Source organism: Mytilinidion resinicola, assembly GCF_010093595.1.
Source record: "Mytilinidion resinicola strain CBS 304.34 unplaced genomic scaffold BDZ99scaffold_7, whole genome shotgun sequence".
In the NCBI taxonomy this organism is placed as follows: Eukaryota; Fungi; Ascomycota; class Dothideomycetes; order Mytilinidiales; family Mytilinidiaceae; genus Mytilinidion; species Mytilinidion resinicola.
The window spans coordinates 1,282,042-1,301,000 of record NW_022985443.1 but is presented as its reverse complement, the minus strand read 5'-3'; the positions used below and the strand labels follow the sequence as shown (position 1 = coordinate 1,301,000).

Below are 18,959 nucleotides of genomic sequence, written 5' to 3'. Positions count from 1 at the left end.
ATCCCGCTCGAAAATGTGGCTATCTAGAGTCTTGCGTCCCATCTAACCGTCTGATATGTCTGATAATTTGCCAGAATCCATCAGACAGTGGCAAATGGTGGCACACAATGCTCTATCGGGGCACTGTATACAAACTCAGGCACGTCTGAAGAAAGCTATCTGCACTCTGGCCTCCTTTCATGGGTATCCGACGCATACCAACGAAAGCACGCACACAAGCCCCTGACTCTAGGAGAGCTTGAATGCCTCCTGTTTGATCAACGTCCTGATGTCTTTCCCTCCCCTGCCGTAGGGTTGATCCAATGCCCACTGTATAGGACCTTGTACCAAACGCTCGGCCGCATTACGGTTCTTTGGGCCTCCAGGCTGAAATTTGGTAGCTTTCTTGAGCTGGTCTTTGATCGATTCCAGCTCCTCGCCTTCTTTAGTGCGATCCCGAACATGAGATTTAATCACCTTTGCGATGTGGTTTCGATCTTGCATGCGCTTTGAGTCGCGCTGGGAGTCGTTCTCGTTCTCAAGCTTCTGCGGAAGGAGGTTTAGGGGGAGTCCTGGGGCACGCTGAGAACCTTTCTGGATAGCTGCAGAAGAGATCAATGCCTGGGCATCACCCCTATCCAACTTCTGTACCTTGCACCATTGGATCAAAGCCTCAACTTCAAGCAACGGACCAAAGAGATCAGGACTACCGGGGTAAGGACGGCCCACATTGTAGGAGCCAATAGTCTGGATGATAGTACATACAATATCTTTGACGTGGCGGCCTTGCTCGACGCCGTTCCGGATGGCAAATTCGACTATGTGGTTGATGAAGTTTACGTGCCATATGGTAGCCTTTTCAGTACCTCCACGCTTCGATTCGTTCCCAACGGCTTTGTGGCTCTGAACTATCTCTTGTGTTCGTGCCTCTGCCTGTCCTTGAGGCTGCTGGTGCTGACCCGGAGCCTGGCCCTGCAGCCACTCTGCATTGCAGCGGTCGATCAGCTCTTGGTAGATCTGTGCATATTTCGCGTAGTAGACTTGTGGAGCGACTCCATGGATAACATGATTGACTATGTTATCCACTTCCGGATCTTGAGTCTGCAGATGTTTCCATTTTTGCACAACGGCGTCGGATACCATGTAGGTAAGGGGTGCCTTGCTGCCTTGAAAAGGGTTTGGGGTTCCAGGGAAGTTGCCGCCGGCCGTAGCATTGTTGGCTTTAAAATGACCACCGCTAGAATATCCTTGCTGGTGTCCTAGATTTGCGAATGTGTCTCGTCCAGCCTGAGGCTGTGGGTACTGTGCGGGAAAAGAGGTAGAGGGAGGTACAACGAAAGCACCCATTGGAGGATTTTGATAGGCGCTTTGGTCATCATGAGCCATGTCAGGGGGAAAGTTGGGGGGCCACATGTAAAAATTGACGATATGGCCCACGTGATTGTGAACATCTGAGCTGTTATACTGGGTACCATGACCTGCGTTGGCCGGACCAGACCCCGTGTTCAGCACTCCCGGCCCAGTATTGACTACAGCTTGACGTTCGGAATGACGCGGATTGTTTTCATTGCTGTGGCCTCCGGGCATGTTGGTGGTTGGATGGTTTTTGGTAGCCTAGGAGTTCAGTTAGGCCCGTGGAAATTTGAAATATGAAGGGGAAGGTTATCTTACCATGATGTGATTCTTGAAGGTGTTGATCTAGGGGTGGTGGGAGTTGACTGGCATGTGGTATGGGGAAAGAAATGGTGTGTGGTGCGTTGTGGTGCATGTGCAGTGAGCGTGTTGATAAAACAGAAACAGTTTGTTTAAGTAGTGCAAACCTCAAGTTTGACTAACATTCACAGGAAATCGTGGCCTCATGCCCGGCGCCGGTGGCTATTGTGCCTAAAAGCAGCGACCAGTGAATCTCGACCACGCTCACACACAAAATGGCAAATTTGCATACTTATAGTTTCCCGCCCCAACTCTAAATTCAGCCTATTATCACTGCTTGGCGTGCCTCTACAAGCGCTTAAAGAACCGAAGTACGGCGTAAGAGTTGATATAGTGCAAACCAAGCTACCTCTCGACTCGCCGATCATCACCTATCTGCAATACCAAGACATACGTTTGAGCACTCCTTGCGACTGCTTAAGCTGCCCCGTTAGGCTTTAGAAACTTCAAATACGACGTGAAAATTAACGCATAGGATATTACGCTTCCTTTTGATCAACTGAAGACATGTTAGCCAAGGCACTCTTCTTTAAAGTGGCGTGAAGAGAGCAAAAGTGGAGCCGGAGCTGTAGTATGTCTGTTTGTCCAGATTTATGACCTGTTATTGTAGGATTCTTCTCGCAAAAAAACCCGAACAATGCCATATTCGTGTGCCAAGGTTGGTGACGCAGCAATGTATGCCTAGCTATCGAATCAAGGGTCTCAAGTATAGACCCATCCATATCTACGGAATCTCTATCAAAGAAAGCTACATAATCTGATACTCACCAGCACTCGTCTCGGAATACCCGCCATAAGCAAGCAGGAAATCGAAGTCCATCTATCTCGAGCGACTCCTAACAGAGCTTCAAAGCCTCCTACTTTATCAACTGCCTAATCTCTTTCCCTCGCATACCGTAGCCCTCCCCCCGCTTCAACAAGCCAAACACCATACGATAAGCCTCAATAGAGTCCCTCGAGCCATCAGGCTCGTGCTTCGTAGCCTGTATGATATGAGAAAGTGGCGGGAATGGTGGGCAAGTTTGGCTTAGCCGCTGCTATGCCCATCATCTCCATAGGACGGCCTCACTGGCGATATTGGGGCCTCGTGGTCGGATTCTGGAAGACAGCATTAGGAGCAAACTTCTTGGGAAGCTGGCGTGTCGTCTGGGGGCCAGGATCGAGGCCGATGCCAGGGTGCTTGGGCATCGCGTCACCTGCTGCCAGCAAGCTCGTCTTCTGCGTGGGGAGAGTGGGTTCACGACGCGCTCGTGGAGTAGAGTAGTGTTTCTCCACCGCGTTCTGGATGATATTTATGAACCCATTCTGCTCTAGTCCTTGGCCTTTGCCCCACTGAAGCAGATCGACAATCACAGGTTCCGACAGAGAAGGATCATTCGGGTTGCCCCACGGGGTGCCCCAGCAATTCGCAGTCTGTACGGCTACGTGAACCATCTCGACCAGCTCAAGGCCATGGTGGATGCCAGTTAGAACGTAATTGTCGACGATGGCGTTTATGAACTTGACTTCGGCGTCGATGGCTTTGTGGGCAGGCTTTCCGTGCTCTTTCTCGATCTTGTTGAGCTCGTCGGCTGTCATGGAACCGGTAGCGGCTGCGAAGATGCCTTCCATGATACCTTGGACGTGAATACGGTTGGCCTCGTCGTTAGCGCAGCGAGCAGCATCCTCCTTCCACTTCGCGTTGTAGTGATCCACCAACCTGTCGTTAACTTGGCCAAAGTTCGCGTAGTCCTGCCCGCTGCCAACACCTTGCGCCACTCTACTGAGAAGTCCAGCAATCCTGGGGTCGCTGCGGGTGGCGTCAACCCAGAACTTGTTCACCGAGTGGGCAACTTCCTCGTTGAGGGGGACGTAGGGGATTGCCTCCCGGTTGACTGGAGCGTTGGGGTCTGCCTGGTTTGGTTGGAAGATGGCGGCGCTCGCGGTCAGCTTGGAGTTGTATTTGGCCCCGACAGATTCCTCGCCTTGCTGCTGCTGCTGGTGGGCGTTGTCTGCCTGGTGTTGAGACTGGGCATTTTGCGAGCCGCTGGCAGCATTGTCTGTGGACGCACGAGGAGGACGGGCGGAATAGTTGGGGTCTTTCCAGAAGTTGAGATGAGCGGGTGTCACGCTGTCGTCGCTATTGAAGGATTCAGGGAGGGAGACGAGGGACACGTGGCGCTCGAGGGTGGGGGATAGCTGGTAAGTGGCCTGCGAGGGGTTAGTTGACTCCGTTAACTTGAAACTATTGAGGAAGATGGAGATGACAGGTGTGCTTACCATTGCGACTGCCTGTGGTTGACCGAACACAGGCGGATGGGGAAGCGGTGTGGGTTGCTACTGGGCGTCGAACTGGTGTGGGAGAGCAAGAAGCTTTGAGAGGGTGGGTGGTGTGCTGGAGCAGGTTGACGGAGCAAAGAGACGCTGAATCGAATAGTGGAAGTTGGTAGACTTGAGCGCAGTTGGCATTCACCTAAACCACGGCTAAGCGATAATAAGTCCGAATGGTTGCGTACTATCTAAGGCCAGTATTTAGCGCGTGACAACAGCGGTTTCTCTCGGGATTCAAGATGTGGACAACTACCTTTGAGTTTCACGTAGGAGCAGCGAACACGAAGAAAGCTCTTGATATAGAGCTTGAGCACGACCTATAGGAACCGAATCGTTGAGATTGACAAAGAAAGCTGGTGAAGATGCTAGGGACTACAAATCGATCTACCTTGAACCACCGATTTCTCGAGGCCATGATGATGTGACAAACCTCACATGTTTCCTCTATCCGCCAAGGCGCAAACATAACCAGCAGAGCTTATAATCCTCTCGCGGAACGTAGTCTGGCCTCTTCCTCTGCGACTGATCCTATCCTACCTTCAATGTAGCCTCAGTAGATGAAAAGCCCATCTTTGCAGGCAATGATATTGTGCGAGTGTCGTCAATTTTGACGTTCCTTGGTTCCGCTCGCCTTGGCAACGCCATCCTATACATCATTTCCACCGGATTTCCTGATCTAGTTCGAGAAAGCTTGGTAGCGATGCACAAAAGCCGTTATGCCGTATTGCCTTCACTATTATAGCTGTGATCCTCGGATATCCTCCCGGTATTATCCTCCAGGACTAAATGTGACGTTTTTGTCGCTCGACCCGGCATCCGGACGCTCGCTCCTTCGAGGCTCAGGTTATTGGCGGCGATACGGGCGTGAAGTGGAACTATTGTGGCCTTCTTATTGTCGTCACTGCTATTCATCTGCTCGCTTATTCAGCACGTGCCGCCGTCCACTTCCTAGCTATAAAACAGCCGGGCTGGTCAGAGCTAAACTACACCATCTCTTCTACACCACACACCACATCAGCAGTCTTCAACAAACCTCCTGCGCTCGGCTTGCCAGTTCCTGGAAGTCTCCAGACACTCACCTAGTATGGAAGATCTTTCGTCTCAAGCACTCTGATTTGCAGCACACTGACAGAAGCTTTGAAGATCTTGCTCTGAGCCGTACCACATCAACAACACCTTTGCCATCAGCTCGGAAGACACTGAGTGTCCTCGACTAGCCCTCCGGTACGTCAAGATCTCGTCTGCTTCGCTCCGGTTCTCACTGTACTGACAAAAATTCTCAAGATCTGCTCGAAATCCAGCTCCTCAACCAACAACACTCACATCACCACCCGAATCAAAGGTACATAATCCATGCAGTGTCCAGCTCATCACTTCATTGAAGCCACCTCAACTCCTCCCACTACACCAAAAGCTAACATCATCAGACCAGATTCGCAGGCACCCGCCACAACGATGTCGCCTGTCACCACCTTTCCGCACGACCCGCTCTCTGAGGCCACTCGTGACGCAATGCACAGCCTCCGCATCGAGTACGGCCAACGCTTCCAAGCCTACCGAGGCCTACTCGAGCGTTGCGATGAGGGTGTCGCTACCGAGGCTGAAGTAGACAATTTCTACCACATCGAAGGACTTGTCCAGGAAGTAGCCATGTCGCAGCAGGCTATGTACGCCGCAAAGCGTAACCTGCGCCTGGCCGCCCTGAACCTCGAGGTCGCAAAGCAGGAGGCCCAGACGGACGGCATGCTCGTGTTTGCGCTCGGAAAGGAAACACGTGTCGTGCACGTGATGGACAGTGTCAAAGACAACTCGGAGGTCGCCGCCGAGGCCGAGCTGACGGAGACTGAGGGTCGCCCTGTGCGTGCGCGGGACACGGCTGAAGTTGATAGTGTCGTTAAAGAGTCCATTGACACTATTGTTGAGTACGCGTTGGAGGGTAGCATGAGCCTCGAGGCTCTCAAACAGAAGTTCTTGGAGCGCCTGGAGCGGGCTGAGGCCAGCCAGACCTCTTAGGAGGACTTGTCCGTAGCTTTCTTGGCGGTATTTCTGGAAGCTTTTGCTAGAGGTCTTGAATTGGCGAGTTGTCTTCTTCCTTTTGACTGGTTTGAAGGCGGATCTGGATGTCCTCGTAGTATGATGGACATGGCAAACTGAAACCGAATATACATAGATATGAAGAGGGCTTATGCACACAAGCTCTCTGCAATGAAAAGTACAGATGCTCATTCAAAACGAACCAAAACATGATGAATATTGACACAGCATGCTTTCTCTTTGCACTTCGTCTCAGGACTGTGAAGTGGAACTGGAGGTATCCTAAATTACGGGCAGGTAACATCATCACGTGGACCAGGAACGGGCCCTAGAGGGTATCAGATCGAATTTCTACCTTGCCTAATGCCTATAGTACAGCCTGAGACTCCGAATTACCTCCGCCTATGCCCATCGGAGCGATCGTAAGGAGATCTGCTCCGCCTCGGCCTCATATCCCTCACTCGATCCCTCGACCGCGGCCTCGAACGTGCAGCATCTGGATCTATTCGTCTCTCTCGATGGTGGTCTTCTTCCCTTCTACGCTCATAGCTCCTCGACCTGTGCTTTCTCCTCTCGCAATCCCGATCTCGTGACCGTGATCTCCGCCGCCGATGATGCTCTCTAGACCTGCTTCGCGAGCGCTTCCGCCTGTGCCTCTCGCCATCATCCTCTCTCCGATCCCTCCGCCGCTCTCGTGGAGCAACATCTCGATCCCGATCCCTGTCCTCCCTTCGTCCCTTCCGCGCAGACAGACCAGCATCCGCTAGGCCCGATCCCTCCAGCACCTCATCCCCATCATCGGCAGCGCCATCACGTCCATTATACGCGCCAAATCCCACACCTTTTACAGTGTCTTCATCGCCGCCCTCAGTCCCGACCTCAGCCATAGCCTTCTTGACATCAGCCACGCTCGCTCGCTCGCCCACTGGCACCATATTCGCATTCGTGGACGCTCGTTGCGGCACAGGTAATCCCATAGCGACTAGCATCGCGTCTTCCTCGGCTTCCTTGAGTTTGCGCTTCTCCTCGGCGAGCTTCTGGGCGGCGACCTCCTTGGAGTCCTCGTCGCCTTTCGCGTACCAATTCAGGTCGCGGCCTTTCTGCCAGCGGCCGACGGCTGTGGCGCGTTAGTATTGAAGGGTGGGTTAGGCAGCGAGACGGGAATGGAGGACGTACGCGCCATTAGGGAGTGGCCCAGGTAGTTCTCGCGCTGGGAGTCGGCCTTGACATCTTCCCATTTAAAGTCGGCGCGGCCGCCGCTGTGAGAGAGGTTAGCGGCATATTGGACAAGGAGTTCGATGGGACTTACCGGCTGCCTTCTTTGCGGACGCTCTGCAGCAGGTCCATCGTGTGTGAGGTTGTGGTGATAGAGAGGTGAAGGAGAGGTGGGATGTCGTCGTTCAGCCAAGGAATGAAATTGCGGAGTCGGCGCGGGAGTGCCCGCGGAGCCTCATCAAAGAACAACTTTACTCTGTGCCTCCCATGTGAAGACCAGGTGAATGCTCAATCTTTTCTATTTGAGAATGCGATGAGCAAACTGAGAATCAGCTTGCTACGAAGCTGATGATCTACTGAGTGCGCCCACCGCATTCGCAATCTCCACAGCACCCTCTCACCAGATCCTACCGCAACACAGCATGGCACAGAAGGACCCCCCTCTCGATGAGACAGCCTGGTTTAGCGAAGACTATGCACGATTCTATGGAGGCATCAACACAAATACAGGCATATATTCCTTCCCCCTCATGCAGATATCCCAAGCTATTCTAACAAGCTTCATAGTGCACGTCTACTTCTACCATTCCACATTCTTTGACCTATCCTCACTCAACGGCACGCTATGGTCCCAGGCCAACCGCCACATGGACCAGCGCTACCTCCTGGAGTCACGGAAAGCGTTCGAGGATGCCGTGAAGGCTGTTCAGTCCGGCGGCACACAATTCCTGATTGTCGGCGAGCCAGAGACAGAGGACGGGACCTGGGTGATGCAGAAGCAGCTGCGGACGGTGCAGCGCGGGCTTCCGGACACAATTGAGGTGCTGGGGACATACTTCATCATCGGCATCCAAATATTCATGGCGCCGAGTGTGGGGGACGTGTTAGCGGCGAAGACGGTACGGCATATCCTATTCACCACCACCTCACATATCAACCATACCGACGAACAGACGAGAACACCAAGCTAACACAACCCCCCAGCTCAACATCACAAATCTAATGTCCTCCTTCTTCACCCTCGCCTCCAGCCTCTCCCTCTTCACCCCCGCAACCGGCCACACCTACTTCCACCCCTCCCTCAAACCCTCCACCGACGCCAAAAAGCTCGCAATCGCCGGCGGCGTATCCCGCGCCACTACCCCCGGCCGTGACGCTACTCAAGATAACGCTTCCGTTGCTCATACCAGCACCGGCGCGGCCTCCAACTCTTCCGCAATCGGCGGTACCTTCATCGAGCCTCTCTTCTTGAACTCGCTTGCTCTCTCTGCGCGCTACGCGACCGAGTATGCAGACGAGAACCCGCTCCAGGGTGAACCAGGCGCTTTCGTTTTCAGCAGCACAAATGAGCGGGTAGCCGCGTTGAATGAGGCCGCGGCACAGGCGGCGTTGAAGGCGCAGAGTGCGGCAGTAGCAGTTGTCCCCGTGCACCAGCGAGAGCGGGAGAGTGCGGTTAGTACTGCTGCGCCGACGCCGAAGCCCGCGGTGGGTGAGGGGAGTGGAAGTGGAGGTAGGAAGGGGAGCAAAGGGGGGGTAGATGGGGCGAGGGTGAAGCGGCGGAAGAGTAAGGGGCTGGCAAGTCCAGTTACGCCTAAGGAGGGGACGGCGCAAGGGATGAAGTGAGGACTGGAGGGCGGATTTTGGGGTTTTGACGGGGTGGGAAAGGCGTTGAAGGAGGTTTGACTGTGTCATGATAGAGGCTAATACCCAAGTCTTATTTTGGAGTCTCAGGAAAATGATTTTGTATTCAATGTTTTCATTGTGAGGTCAAGGGGTTCTTCCTGTTATATCTACCCTTTCAAAACGATAACTCATACCTCCCTGTTTCGGGTGCTCGGCGGTTCAAGGAACATTACAGTAGGCGAATTTCCAGCACTCAATCTAAACGGCAATGGAAATGACATCGCCTCCAACGTGTTCATTGTTAAGCCGGGGGAGCTATCCATCCACAACCAAAGGTCCAACGGTCGAATGAAAAGCACCCGATTCCGAGTGCGTTAATTTGTGCTACGAAATGCGCTATCCTAGTCCCAGAGCTCGATTTGATCGATCATGAACGTGACGTTGTCTTCGCTAGGTTTCTCATAAAGCTGGGGGTCCTATCCATCTCTGAACAATCCCCCCAAATGAGGGATTACGCTTCCTGGTTTCGAGCACTGAACTAGAAAATGCTACGAAATACGCTGTCCTAGTACCAGGCCTCGACTTGAACGGCCATGAACGTGACATTTTATTCGTCCGCTTTCTCATAAGGCCCTGAGGAGCTAATTACGCCTGAGTAAGGGATTGGGCAGGGGATGAAGTGAGGATATGTTGGGGCTGTAGCATGAAACTTCTGCTTACGTACAACTCTTCTCTACCCTTATCTAATATGCTGTATGATCGAGCCGCTACAGGCTCCACACGTGTGTAAGATTTTGCTGATGTCTACCTTTTCACGTTTAGAGGTAATGTGCAGTACAAATGTGCAGTCGCAACGTAGATGCTCTTCAGCCAGCAGCCGCCGTGATATTTTCCGATTGATCCCCAACAAGGCTTTGAATAAGCTTTCCCCAAGGATTTACCCTTACCGCCGATTAGCCCCCATATGGCACGTCGGAGAAATGTGCGAGAGCTAGAACCCGTCAGGCTGCGGATACTTGAGAGATTTATGCATGCAGCTGCTTCCCCTGAACGAGGCTGAGCCTGGATCGAATGGGGTCCTCATATTATTCACCTCCTGTCATCGCATTACACGGTGACGTGTCCAGCGTTCCAACCGTAGGCAAATTTCGAGACAATGCAACACAACACTTCTTCTAAGTTACCTACCCAGAGTGTCAATCGCAGGACACTGGATTACGCCACTTCTTGTGGCACGATGACTAGGCTGCCTTAGGCTAGCAGGTCAGCTCCAAGCAGGCGGCAGTCTCTCCAACACCACCACGACTTCGCACCAGCACTCCACCCACCAAAGCCCATCTTTATTCGTGTTCATCGTGAAACTATCGCACGCAGGTCTGATGTGTTTCTGTGCTCTGATTTGATAAAAAGTCGATCCCAACGAAACGGCGTTCAAGATCAAAGCTACCTTGATTTTCATCACCCCGTGTATTCACGTAGAGATAGGCTTTCTTTTTCCTGTCAAAATCTCACTCCCCTGATCACACATCAAGTATGCGCATCGGACCTGATCGCACATCAAGTGCGCGCATCGGACCTGATCTTCCTGTCTTCGAATCCACCGCTTCATCAACCTCTACACGATGTCAGACCAACATCGCGACTCACAACAAGACGCGTTGGCTTGGCGACCCTCGCAGCGCAGCACCACCCCAAAGGTAAATCATCTCCTTCAGTCCCCACTTCCAGTCCTTCCTCTCTACGTCACACTACCCCACCAATCACTTTTCACGTGATACGCCTTGGCGAAGTTGGCCCGAGCGCCAATCTTCACCGGCGATTCACGCGTGAGGCAGCCGCTATTCAGACAATACCATTCTCCGGACAATAGGAAACCATGCTTATTGTCCCTTCTCATATAAAGTCAAACCCATCGCCCGCAAACATGTCTCTCCAGCCCAACAAGCTCATCACCACCTACGACGTTCAAGACTCCTCTCCACTGTCGTCAGTACCGTCAGATTTCTCGCTCTCACCGCTCCGATCGACGAAGCGCAAGCCGTCCGCATCTCCAGTACTATCTGAATCACGCTCTCCTACACCGCATTCACCGAAGCGTCTCAAAATGGCCAAGAAACGCACCACCGCTGCAACGACCAAGAAGGCTGCCAGGAGCACTTCATCCTCGCCGATCCGCAAGCAAAACCCTCGCACTACGACTCCGAAACGCACGTCCCCTCGCAACGCCTCTGCGACACCCTCCAAATCAGCGTCACGTCCCGCCTCTCATTCACCCTCTTCTACCGCTGCCAAACTGGCCTCAAGCCTTCCACCATCACCGCAGCATCCCGGCGCCGGCGCCAAGATCCAGCCTGCTCGTCAAAAGACATCCTCTCCAGCTCCGAAACCAGCGTCCCGAGCCATGACTCCTGCCCAGGCCCCTGAACCGGCTCCGACGTCTTCTCGTCCTGCCCGCGTCCGTCGCGCCCCGGAGCGCCTCGTCGCCGCGCCCACCGCGCCTAAACGCCCCACTCGCGCCCGCAAAGACCCCTTCGCCGACGTCGAACGCCTCCTGACGCACCCAAAATCGAAGCTCGTCTCCGCTGATCTGACCGCACGTAGACCCCTTCCTTCCGCTCCCAAGTGTATCAAGAATACTGTACTGATGATGTCATTTCCAGACCGCGCTATTCAGCGCCCGCGCCTGGGACTGCCTCTCGCCCGCCACCCAGCGCGACCTAATTCTGCTGCTGCCAAAATCGGCGGAGAATGAGGCGCTCGCTGCGCAGCTGGACGGCGCTACGAAGGGGATTCCGCGCCCGGCGGCACTGAGCAGAGCCAATGCGGCGCTGGTGGGAGATGTGGGGCGGTGGAAGGAGGACTTGGGGAACGGGTTCTTGGAGCCCGGATGGCGGGAGGCGGCGGAGGAGGCAGGGGAATTGAGGCGGAATGGGGAGATGGATGAGTGGAAGGAGGAGAAGACGGAGAGATTCTGGGGCCAGAAGATGGAGGGGAAAGGGGAGTAGGGAGGGGGTGGTTTGGGGGGTGAGGAGTTAGCATAGTTCAAGGGCACTCGAATTCGAGTCGTGTGCGCTAGGGTTTTGGGAGGTGGGTGGGTAGTGATTGGCGGCCCTGGGCTTACGATAAATTTACTGAATCCAATGTCACGTTTGCGAGTGTTCGTATTGGACCTTAAAGATGAGGATCACGTGACATTTCTAGGAGCCCCCGGGCTGTACTCTAACGTGGCAGATTGGGGGCTAGCGCTAAGTAGTTTCATCCAGCTCAGCTAGGGGGATTGGCGATAGGGTAAGGTCTGGGCTGTATAGAACGCAGCGAATGAGAATAGAACCATGCCCGAAAACAATGGTACCACACTCGATCAAACGTACAGTAAGATCAAAAATAGCGCCTCACCGAGTTTCGAGACACGGAAATTGCGCAGCGTAACTCCAAGTCACCTATGGCGAGATGGGAAAGGCTTCTACCGTGACACCTAACTCATTTCCTCGACCGTAGAGAGATATGGGGGCAATTAGCAGCGGAGTAAAGCCCACCGCAAAGCTCAATCTCGAGGGGCCATCGAAAGATATAAAAACCTACAGAATGCCTCGATATCCGCACCATCCTCATCCAAGCATCTCCACACCAGCCAACACCGCAACAACCTTCATTTTCAAATCATTCCACCACCCCTCTTCTTGCCATTCATCATGCATACTCCCAGCTTCACCTCCCTAGCCATGCTAGCCGTCGCCATCTCCTCCGTCTTCGCCTCTCCCATCGAAAAGGCAGCGGAGTTCGCCCTGGCGATGGACACGCGCTCCGGGACGCCCGGCTCCCTCCTCAAGCGCACCGACTTCCACTGGCGCTTCTACGACACCGGCAACTGCGATCATGACGTCCAGCCCCCAGATTCGTTCCCCGAGGGTGGATCGCCGCCGTATGCTCCACTCCCTCACGCTCTTTCAATCTTAAGGAGCCCATACTAACGCACCCCTTGCAGCGGCGATGGCTCCATCGGGGTCTGCTACAGCGCCCCCGAAGGCGTGCAGTGGAACAGGGTCGAGATCGATGCCTTCTTCGCGGATGGCGGGGCGCTTGGGCTTCAGGGATTCTGCAATAGCGGTTGCGGCGGTGCAGCCTCGGTCAAGCAGCAGGGGACCAATTGCTACTTGCCGACTTCTGGATGCGCGCTGGGTAGTTTTATGGTTATCAACAACTAAGCGGAACGTATTTGAGGAGGTAGAGAGATGGGGGTTAGAGAGATGGGGGTAGAGAGATGAAGGTAAGAGAGATGGGGGGTTAGCCTGTAGAGAGAGGAAAGGGGGGCAAGGCGTTTGATTTCCTGGATTGGCATGCAGCTCTGCTGCAATTACATTCGTTAGAAGTGTTTGAAAATTGAAACCAAGGCGTTTTGCTGTCAGCCAGTTTTCAGTGAATCTAGAGTGTTGAATGGGGGTTCCTCATGAGAGCAAGCTGGAGTGCTAGGTACTGCGATATTCTACGCCAAGGCCTGCCGTGACCTTGAATTGTGGGACGCACGGTGTAACGGGATAGGTTCGCACTTCGGACCTTCGCTATCTCTAATTTGCAGAGTTATAGACCCATCATTGACGTATTAATGTTCTGTAGCTTTTTCTCCCTAAGTGCACCAGCCTCCGACGAGGGCTGCCGCAATATTGGTCATGCTGTCGATCGTTTCATTACTGCCGTTAAACGACCCTTCGTCGACACCCCCCTGTTTATTCACGACCACAAGGCTCCCCGCAGGAATCGGAGAGTCTGACGTAAAATGCAATCAAGAAAGGTTATGTTTTGAAGCTCTAAACGCCGCTCCAAGCTAAGAAGGATGTAGTCCGGCAGTTTCGCCGGTCGGGAGCAAAGATCGTGAAAAGCGTTCCAGCGCGTTTGAATGTACTAGCGCTCCTTGGCATGCGGCAGCATGCAGTAGCGTGCGCAGATGTTGCTGTATGCTATGGTAACAAATTCGACGCTATACCTACATAAGGTCGGCTACTAAGAATAGCTGTGGCGCAAGAAGGCGGGCTTAAGTTTCTCCTACAGATGTCTGATCTTGGGCAGCCCGTGCGAATCAAGTTTATACCCTTTCTAGCCTTCTGCGTCACCCGCCAGCGACCCGAGAAAGACCGACCGCCCAAGCCGCCGAATAAGAATTGGGCCCGGGCCTTCGAGAAACGCCATCCAGACACACAAGCGCGAAGAGTCACAGCGCTGACTGGAACCGCCACGAGAAGAACACCTATTGGAAAATGTCTCACTGGTTTGAGGTGATCGGAAGGCTGTTACAAGATCCAGCCATCTTAGCAGAGAATGTGTATAACATGGACGAGACTAGCGTAATGCTATCGATGCTACAAAGGTAGGTTCGGTAAAAGTGCTAGTAGGTAAGAAGGACATGCGAGACTATAGAGGCGCACGTGTGAAGCGTACGATGGTCACCGCCATCGAATGTATTAGCGGTGACGGTAGGTATCTGAACCCTATGATCATTTGGCCAGCGACCACTCACCGGAGCAACTGGATTACGTTTCCCACCCCTGGGTGGCAGTACGCGTGCACTGACACTGGATACACCGACTCGTACATTAGCTTGCAGTGGCTCAAGCGTATATTTGATCCTGAGACTAAAGAGCGAGCTCATAGTAAGCCACGGGTGCTGATTTGCGATGGCTTCGGCACGCATGAGACTCTAGAAATTCTTGAGTATTGCTTCGCAAACAACATTATTCTGTGTCGACTTCCTTCGCACACTTCTCACAAGCTCCAGCCCTGCGACGTCGCTGTGTTTGCTCCGCTAAAGACAGCTTATCGTGAACAAGTCGAACGACTAGAGCGCGGAGGTGTTGGCAAGGAGCATTTCACTTTTCTATTCAGCCCTGCACGAGAAAAGGCATTTACAGCCAAGAACATTAAGGGCGGCTTCGCGGCAAGTGGCTTATTCCCATTCAACCCAGATAGGGTGCTCAACTCTATGCCAAAGCCTGTCCTTGAATCGACCGCATCGGAAGCCGATAAAGTTATCGTAGGGCTGAGTCTTCAAGAAGAAGTTCCGCAAACGCCTGTCACACCAGTGTCAGCAGAAGGTCTTATGTCCCTACAGAATCTGATCATCAAGCAGGACGCTCATGCTCTTGACGAGAAGAGCAAACAAAGCTTACAGAGACATCTTCATAAATTTTCAAACGCCGCCAACTATCCTTCGCCAAAGAAGCCCTTCAACAGAACCACATTCGATTTTTGTTGAAGGTAAACAACGAAGCCAAAGTTCGACGCTCGACGAAGTCACTGGTACTGGGGACGGCCAAGGTCATGGGCTACGAGGAGCTTCAGGAGGCGCGAGCGAAGCGTGCCGAGGTGGACGCTGCCAAGGCGACTAAGGTCAAGGGGAAACGAGGCCGAAAGCGAACCAAAGCAACGTTAGAGGTAGACGCAATACAGTAGAGCCAAAGCACAAAGTGGCGCGGATAGGCGAAGTGCTGGAGCCAATACAGGCCGCGATATCGTCATGGGGTGCCCCTGTAGCGCGAATGTATTAGAGAATGCTCTCGAGCTTTCTATTATTATCCTGATCTCGGAGTTGCATGAGCTGCATAGAGAGGAAGGATATGTGCGAGCGTTGATTCGAACTAACTTATGTCTTTTGATTATTAGTGTGATTTACTGACTAACGCTTGCGCGTGCCGTCGCGCTTAGGTTCTCCCTTTCTTCCGCCCTGTATCACTACAGGCTAGGTAATGTCAGAAGCGCGCCCTGCTGAATTCGTAGCGCCAAGTAACTAGCCACTCAACATCGTTGCAGCCGCTCTACAGCCGCGTGCATGGAGCCACGTCTACTCCGCCTAAGGCCTGGTGCGATGCCAACGCGAAACCAAGATTGCGACACAGAACACCAGTCTCAGCTCACGGCTCTTAGAACGCTGTATTCTATCAAAATATCTGGAACTGTACAGCTATTCGTTCTCCTCTTCTTACGTTAACCTGTACAGTGAACGGCACAGCTCGCTGCCACACTCTTGTCCCACTAGGCTGCCGCGTCGAGCCTTTCGTTCCTACCGCATGCGCCTACCACATATCCACACGAGTCGATGCGTCTTCTCAAGTACAAAGAAGATGGAGAGCTCACGATCATCAGCTTCGACGATAACGCGATACCTCCTTATGCGATACTTTCACACACTTGGGGCAAAGATGCAGAGGAGGTAACTTTCGCGGACCTTATAAAAGGCGGCGGCAAGGACAAGCCTGGCTACAAGAAGATTCGCTTTTGTGGAAAACAAGCACAGCAAGATAAATTGCAGTACTTCTGGATCGACACATGCTGCATCAATAAGACGGACAAGGCTGAGCTCTCTTTGGCTATCCGGTCTATGTTTCGCTGGTACCAAAACGCGACCAAATGCTATGTATATCTATCAGACGTATCGACAAGGAAGCGGAAAGCCAGTAGCATGCTAGCCGAGTTCACTTGGGAGCCTGCCTTTAAGTCAAGTCGCTGGTTCACACGTGGTTGGACGCTCCAAGAGCTTCTTGCCCCAAGTACAGTCGAGTTCTTCTCTCAAGAATGGGAGAGGCTTGGTGACAAAATATCGCTAAAGTCATTGGTCTACAAAGCCACTAGCATCCCATACGAAGTGCTCAACGGAGCTCCTCTTTCTCAGTTCAGCGTCGACGAGCGGCTGCGGTGGAAAGGTGACAGGGAGACCAAACGCGATGAAGATGCGTGGTATTCATTGGCAGGCATCTTTGACGTTGAGATAGCGCCTGCCTACAGCGAAGGGGCGGCGAGCGCATTTAGGCGTCTGATGGACGAGGTCCGTGAGGGACAAAGATGCACTCAAGACTTACGCCACACGGATCCGTGTGACGACAAGAAGCGTATTGAGGATACGAAGGGCGGACTGCTAGCAGACTCCTACCACTGGATCCTTGAAAACAACACCTTCCAACAATGGCGGAAGGACCTGCACAGCCGACTGCTATGGGTGAAAGGTGATCCTGGCAAAGGCAAGACGATGCTGCTCTGCGGCATCATCGACGAGCTGCAAAATTCGATGCCTAGAACTGCCCTTCTCTCGTACTTCTTCTGCCAAGCGACTGACTCGCGCATCAACAGCGCTACGGCCGTGCTACGAGGGCTGTTGTACATGCTCGTGAATCAGCAACCGTCACTTGTATCGCACGTCCGCAAAAAACACGATCACGCTGGCAAAACCTTGTTCGAAGACGCGAATGCCTGGGTAGCCTTGACAGAAATCTTCGTGGATGTGCTACGAGACCCAAGCCTGCGCCCGACATATCTGATCATCGACGCGCTGGATGAGTGCGTTACTGAGTTACCAAAGCTGCTGGAATTTGTCGCAAAGCAGTCGTCGACGGCTGACCGCATCAAGTGGATTGTTTCTAGCCGTAACTGGCCAGATATTGAAGCACAGCTAGAGCGGGCAGGGCACAAAGTGAGACTGAGCCTTGAGCTGAACGCAAAGTCGGTTGCGGCGGCGGTTGACGTCTTTATCCAGCAAAAGGTGGATCGGTTAGCGCAGGAAAAGCAGTACAAAGCAGAGATTCGACACGCCGTGCTCCAGCACTTAACGTTAAACGCGAACGATACCTTTCTTTGGGTAGCGTTAGTGTGTCAAGATCTGAAAGCGACACCAAAGTGGAACGTGCTAAAGAAGCTAGCCTTATTCCCACCTGGGCTAGACTCCTTGTACAAGCGGATGATGCACCAGATAAGCGAGTCTGACAGCGCCGAGATCTGTCGGCAGGTGCTGGCTTCGGCTGCGATCTTGTATCGACCTGTTACGATTCACGAATTGATTGCGCTTGTGCAGTCGCTTGAGGACTTTGTCGACGACCTAGAGTCAGTGCGGCAGATTGTCAGCCTTTGTGGATCGTTCCTTACTCTTCGAGAAGACACAGTCTACTTTGTGCATCAGTCCGCAAAAGACTTTCTCTTTGCAAAGGCGTTTAATGAGGTCTTTCCAGATGGAACTGAGGACGTCCATTGGGTGATGTTTTCGAAGTCGCTGGCGATTCTGTCTAGGACATTGCACAGGGATATGTACAGCCTGAAAGCTCTAGGATCTCCTGTCGAGAATGTTCAACCGCCTGATACAGACCCATTAGCAGAGTCACGCTACCCGTGCGTCTACTGGATTGATCATCTGCACGACTCGAAACCTAAGTCTTCGTCAAACAGTGTTGGCGACCTGCAGGTTATAGGCGTAGTCGATGAATTTCTAAGAAAGAAGTATCTCTACTGGCTAGAAGGGCTCAGTCTGTTCAAGAGCTTAGGGAGAGGTGTAGTCTCAATGGCAAAATTGTGGTCACTAGTGCAGGTATGGCATCTAGAAACTGCATGTCCGTATAGAGTACATAATCTAAATGCTGACGCAATTAGGAGATGCAGGACCAAGATCAACTCACTCGGCTTGTTTATGATGCACGGCGATTCGTTATGTATCATAAACGGGCTATCGAGAGTTATCCTCTTCAAACATATGCATCTGCGCTGTTGTTCAGTCCGACAGGTAGTCTGATTAAGCGGCTGTTTCAGCACGAAGAGCCGAAAGGAATCACGATTAGACCAGCTATGAGTGACGGCTGGAGCGCGTGCCTGCAGACGCTCGAGGGCCATAGCAGTTTTGTCAACTCAGTGGCCTTCTCGCACGACTCGGCCCGGCTGGCGTCGGCGTCGGACGACTGCACCGTCAAGATCTGGGATGTGAGCAGCGGCGCGTGCCTGCAGACGCTCGAGGGCCATAGCAACATCGTCAGCTCAGTGGCCTTCTCGCACGACTCGGCCCAGCTGGCGTCGGCGTCGGGCGACTGCACCGTCAAGATCTGGGATGCGAGCGGCGGCGCGTGCCTGCAGACGCTCGAGGGCCATAGCAGTTTCGTCAACTCAGTGGCCTTCTCGCACGACTCGGCCCAGCTGGCGTCGGCGTCGGGCGACTGGACCGTCAAGATCTGGGATGCGAGCAGCGGCGCGTGCCTGCAGACGCTCGAGGGCCATAGCAACATCGTCAACTCAGTGGCCTTCTCGCACGACTCGGCCCAGCTGGCGTCGGCGTCGGGCGACTG

General features: G+C 53.2%; 10 protein-coding genes across 10 annotated transcripts in view; 6 read left to right on the top strand and 4 right to left on the bottom strand.

Moving 5' to 3' along the window:
- Nucleotides 1–228: 228 nt before the first annotated feature.
- BDZ99DRAFT_475279 (uncharacterized protein) lies at nucleotides 229–1,566 on the bottom strand (the record flags this gene model as incomplete). Its single annotated transcript, XM_033721974.1, has 1 exon — nucleotides 229–1,566. The coding sequence occupies one exon, from the start codon at nucleotides 1,564–1,566 to the stop codon at nucleotides 229–231; it is 1,338 nt and encodes a 445-aa protein (XP_033578729.1).
- An 842-nt stretch (nucleotides 1,567–2,408) lies between these two features.
- Nucleotides 2,409–3,337, bottom strand: BDZ99DRAFT_461761 (uncharacterized protein). Its single transcript, XM_033719692.1, has one exon. It carries the CDS (start codon nucleotides 3,301–3,303, stop codon nucleotides 2,758–2,760), a length of 546 nt encoding a protein of 181 aa, XP_033578728.1. The 5' UTR covers nucleotides 3,304–3,337; the 3' UTR covers nucleotides 2,409–2,757.
- A 1,265-nt stretch (nucleotides 3,338–4,602) lies between these two features.
- On the top strand, nucleotides 4,603–5,392 carry BDZ99DRAFT_280462 (uncharacterized protein). The gene has a single exon (XM_033713990.1). The coding sequence runs from the start codon at nucleotides 4,719–4,721 to the stop codon at nucleotides 5,217–5,219; it is 501 nt and encodes a 166-aa protein (XP_033578727.1). The 5' UTR covers nucleotides 4,603–4,718; the 3' UTR covers nucleotides 5,220–5,392.
- BDZ99DRAFT_280469 (uncharacterized protein) lies at nucleotides 5,326–6,355 on the bottom strand. Its single transcript, XM_033713991.1, has one exon. It carries the CDS (start codon nucleotides 6,226–6,228, stop codon nucleotides 5,566–5,568), a length of 663 nt encoding a protein of 220 aa, XP_033578726.1. The 5' UTR covers nucleotides 6,229–6,355; the 3' UTR covers nucleotides 5,326–5,565.
- Nucleotides 6,356–6,366: 11 nt separating this feature from the next.
- On the bottom strand, nucleotides 6,367–7,410 carry BDZ99DRAFT_461758 (uncharacterized protein). The gene is made up of 3 exons (XM_033719691.1): nucleotides 7,346–7,410; nucleotides 7,213–7,295; nucleotides 6,367–7,153 (listed from the first exon to the last, which is right to left on the bottom strand). Exons 1-3 carry the CDS (start codon nucleotides 7,381–7,383, stop codon nucleotides 6,429–6,431), a joined length of 846 nt encoding a protein of 281 aa, XP_033578725.1. The 5' UTR covers nucleotides 7,384–7,410; the 3' UTR covers nucleotides 6,367–6,428.
- Nucleotides 7,411–7,527: 117 nt separating this feature from the next.
- BDZ99DRAFT_569732 (uncharacterized protein) lies at nucleotides 7,528–9,260 on the top strand. Its single transcript, XM_033727913.1, has 3 exons — nucleotides 7,528–7,761; nucleotides 7,819–8,150; nucleotides 8,236–9,260. The coding sequence occupies exons 1-3, from the start codon at nucleotides 7,674–7,676 to the stop codon at nucleotides 8,872–8,874; spliced, it is 1,059 nt and encodes a 352-aa protein (XP_033578724.1). The 5' UTR covers nucleotides 7,528–7,673; the 3' UTR covers nucleotides 8,875–9,260.
- Nucleotides 9,261–10,093: 833 nt separating this feature from the next.
- On the top strand, nucleotides 10,094–11,879 carry BDZ99DRAFT_497418 (uncharacterized protein; the record flags this gene model as incomplete). The annotated part of the gene is made up of 3 exons (XM_033723512.1): nucleotides 10,094–10,571; nucleotides 10,778–11,496; nucleotides 11,549–11,879. The coding sequence occupies exons 1-3, from the start codon at nucleotides 10,497–10,499 to the stop codon at nucleotides 11,877–11,879; spliced, it is 1,125 nt and encodes a 374-aa protein (XP_033578723.1). The 5' UTR covers nucleotides 10,094–10,496.
- A 383-nt stretch (nucleotides 11,880–12,262) lies between these two features.
- BDZ99DRAFT_560161 (uncharacterized protein) lies at nucleotides 12,263–13,079 on the top strand (the record flags this gene model as incomplete). Its single annotated transcript, XM_033727281.1, has 2 exons — nucleotides 12,263–12,796; nucleotides 12,860–13,079. The coding sequence occupies exons 1-2, from the start codon at nucleotides 12,567–12,569 to the stop codon at nucleotides 13,077–13,079; spliced, it is 450 nt and encodes a 149-aa protein (XP_033578722.1). The 5' UTR covers nucleotides 12,263–12,566.
- A 1,769-nt stretch (nucleotides 13,080–14,848) lies between these two features.
- Nucleotides 14,849–15,398, top strand: BDZ99DRAFT_461753 (uncharacterized protein; the record flags this gene model as incomplete). Its single annotated transcript, XM_033719690.1, has 1 exon — nucleotides 14,849–15,398. One exon carries the CDS (start codon nucleotides 14,849–14,851, stop codon nucleotides 15,119–15,121), a length of 273 nt encoding a protein of 90 aa, XP_033578721.1. The 3' UTR covers nucleotides 15,122–15,398.
- A 563-nt stretch (nucleotides 15,399–15,961) lies between these two features.
- Nucleotides 15,962–18,959, top strand: part of BDZ99DRAFT_487370 (uncharacterized protein) — a gene marked incomplete at both ends in the record, with an annotated part of 3,643 nt that continues 645 nt past the window's right edge. The window contains 2 exons of the mRNA XM_033722825.1: nucleotides 15,962–18,214; nucleotides 18,286–18,909. Of these exons, the coding sequence (XP_033578720.1) occupies nucleotides 15,962–18,214; nucleotides 18,286–18,909 (2,877 nt within the window). The remainder of the gene's footprint in view (nucleotides 18,215–18,285; nucleotides 18,910–18,959) is intronic.

Bases quoted from the DNA above. Each gene is read 5' to 3' on its own strand.
- BDZ99DRAFT_461758 (XM_033719691.1), bottom strand. From the start codon at position 7,383: ATGGACCTGCTGCAGAGCGTCCGCAAAGAAGGCAGCCG. The intron at 7,296-7,345 runs GTAAGTCCCATC...CCTCTCTCACAG, and splicing joins GTCCGCAAAGAAGGCAGCCG to CGGCGGCCGCGCCGACTTTA. The intron at 7,154-7,212 runs GTACGTCCTCCA...AACGCGCCACAG, and splicing joins GGGCCACTCCCTAATGGCGC to CCGTCGGCCGCTGGCAGAAA.
- BDZ99DRAFT_280462 (XM_033713990.1), top strand. From the start codon at position 4,719: ATGCCGTATTGCCTTCACTATTATAGCTGTGATCCTCGGATATCCTCC.
- BDZ99DRAFT_461761 (XM_033719692.1), bottom strand. From the start codon at position 3,303: ATGGAAGGCATCTTCGCAGCCGCTACCGGTTCCATGACAGCCGACGAG.
- BDZ99DRAFT_280469 (XM_033713991.1), bottom strand. From the start codon at position 6,228: ATGAGCATCTGTACTTTTCATTGCAGAGAGCTTGTGTGCATAAGCCCT.
- BDZ99DRAFT_569732 (XM_033727913.1), top strand. From the start codon at position 7,674: ATGGCACAGAAGGACCCCCCTCTCGATGAGACAGCCTGGTTTAGCGAA. The intron at 7,762-7,818 runs GCATATATTCCT...CAAGCTTCATAG, and splicing joins AGGCATCAACACAAATACAG to TGCACGTCTACTTCTACCAT. The intron at 8,151-8,235 runs GTACGGCATATC...ACAACCCCCCAG, and splicing joins ACGTGTTAGCGGCGAAGACG to CTCAACATCACAAATCTAAT.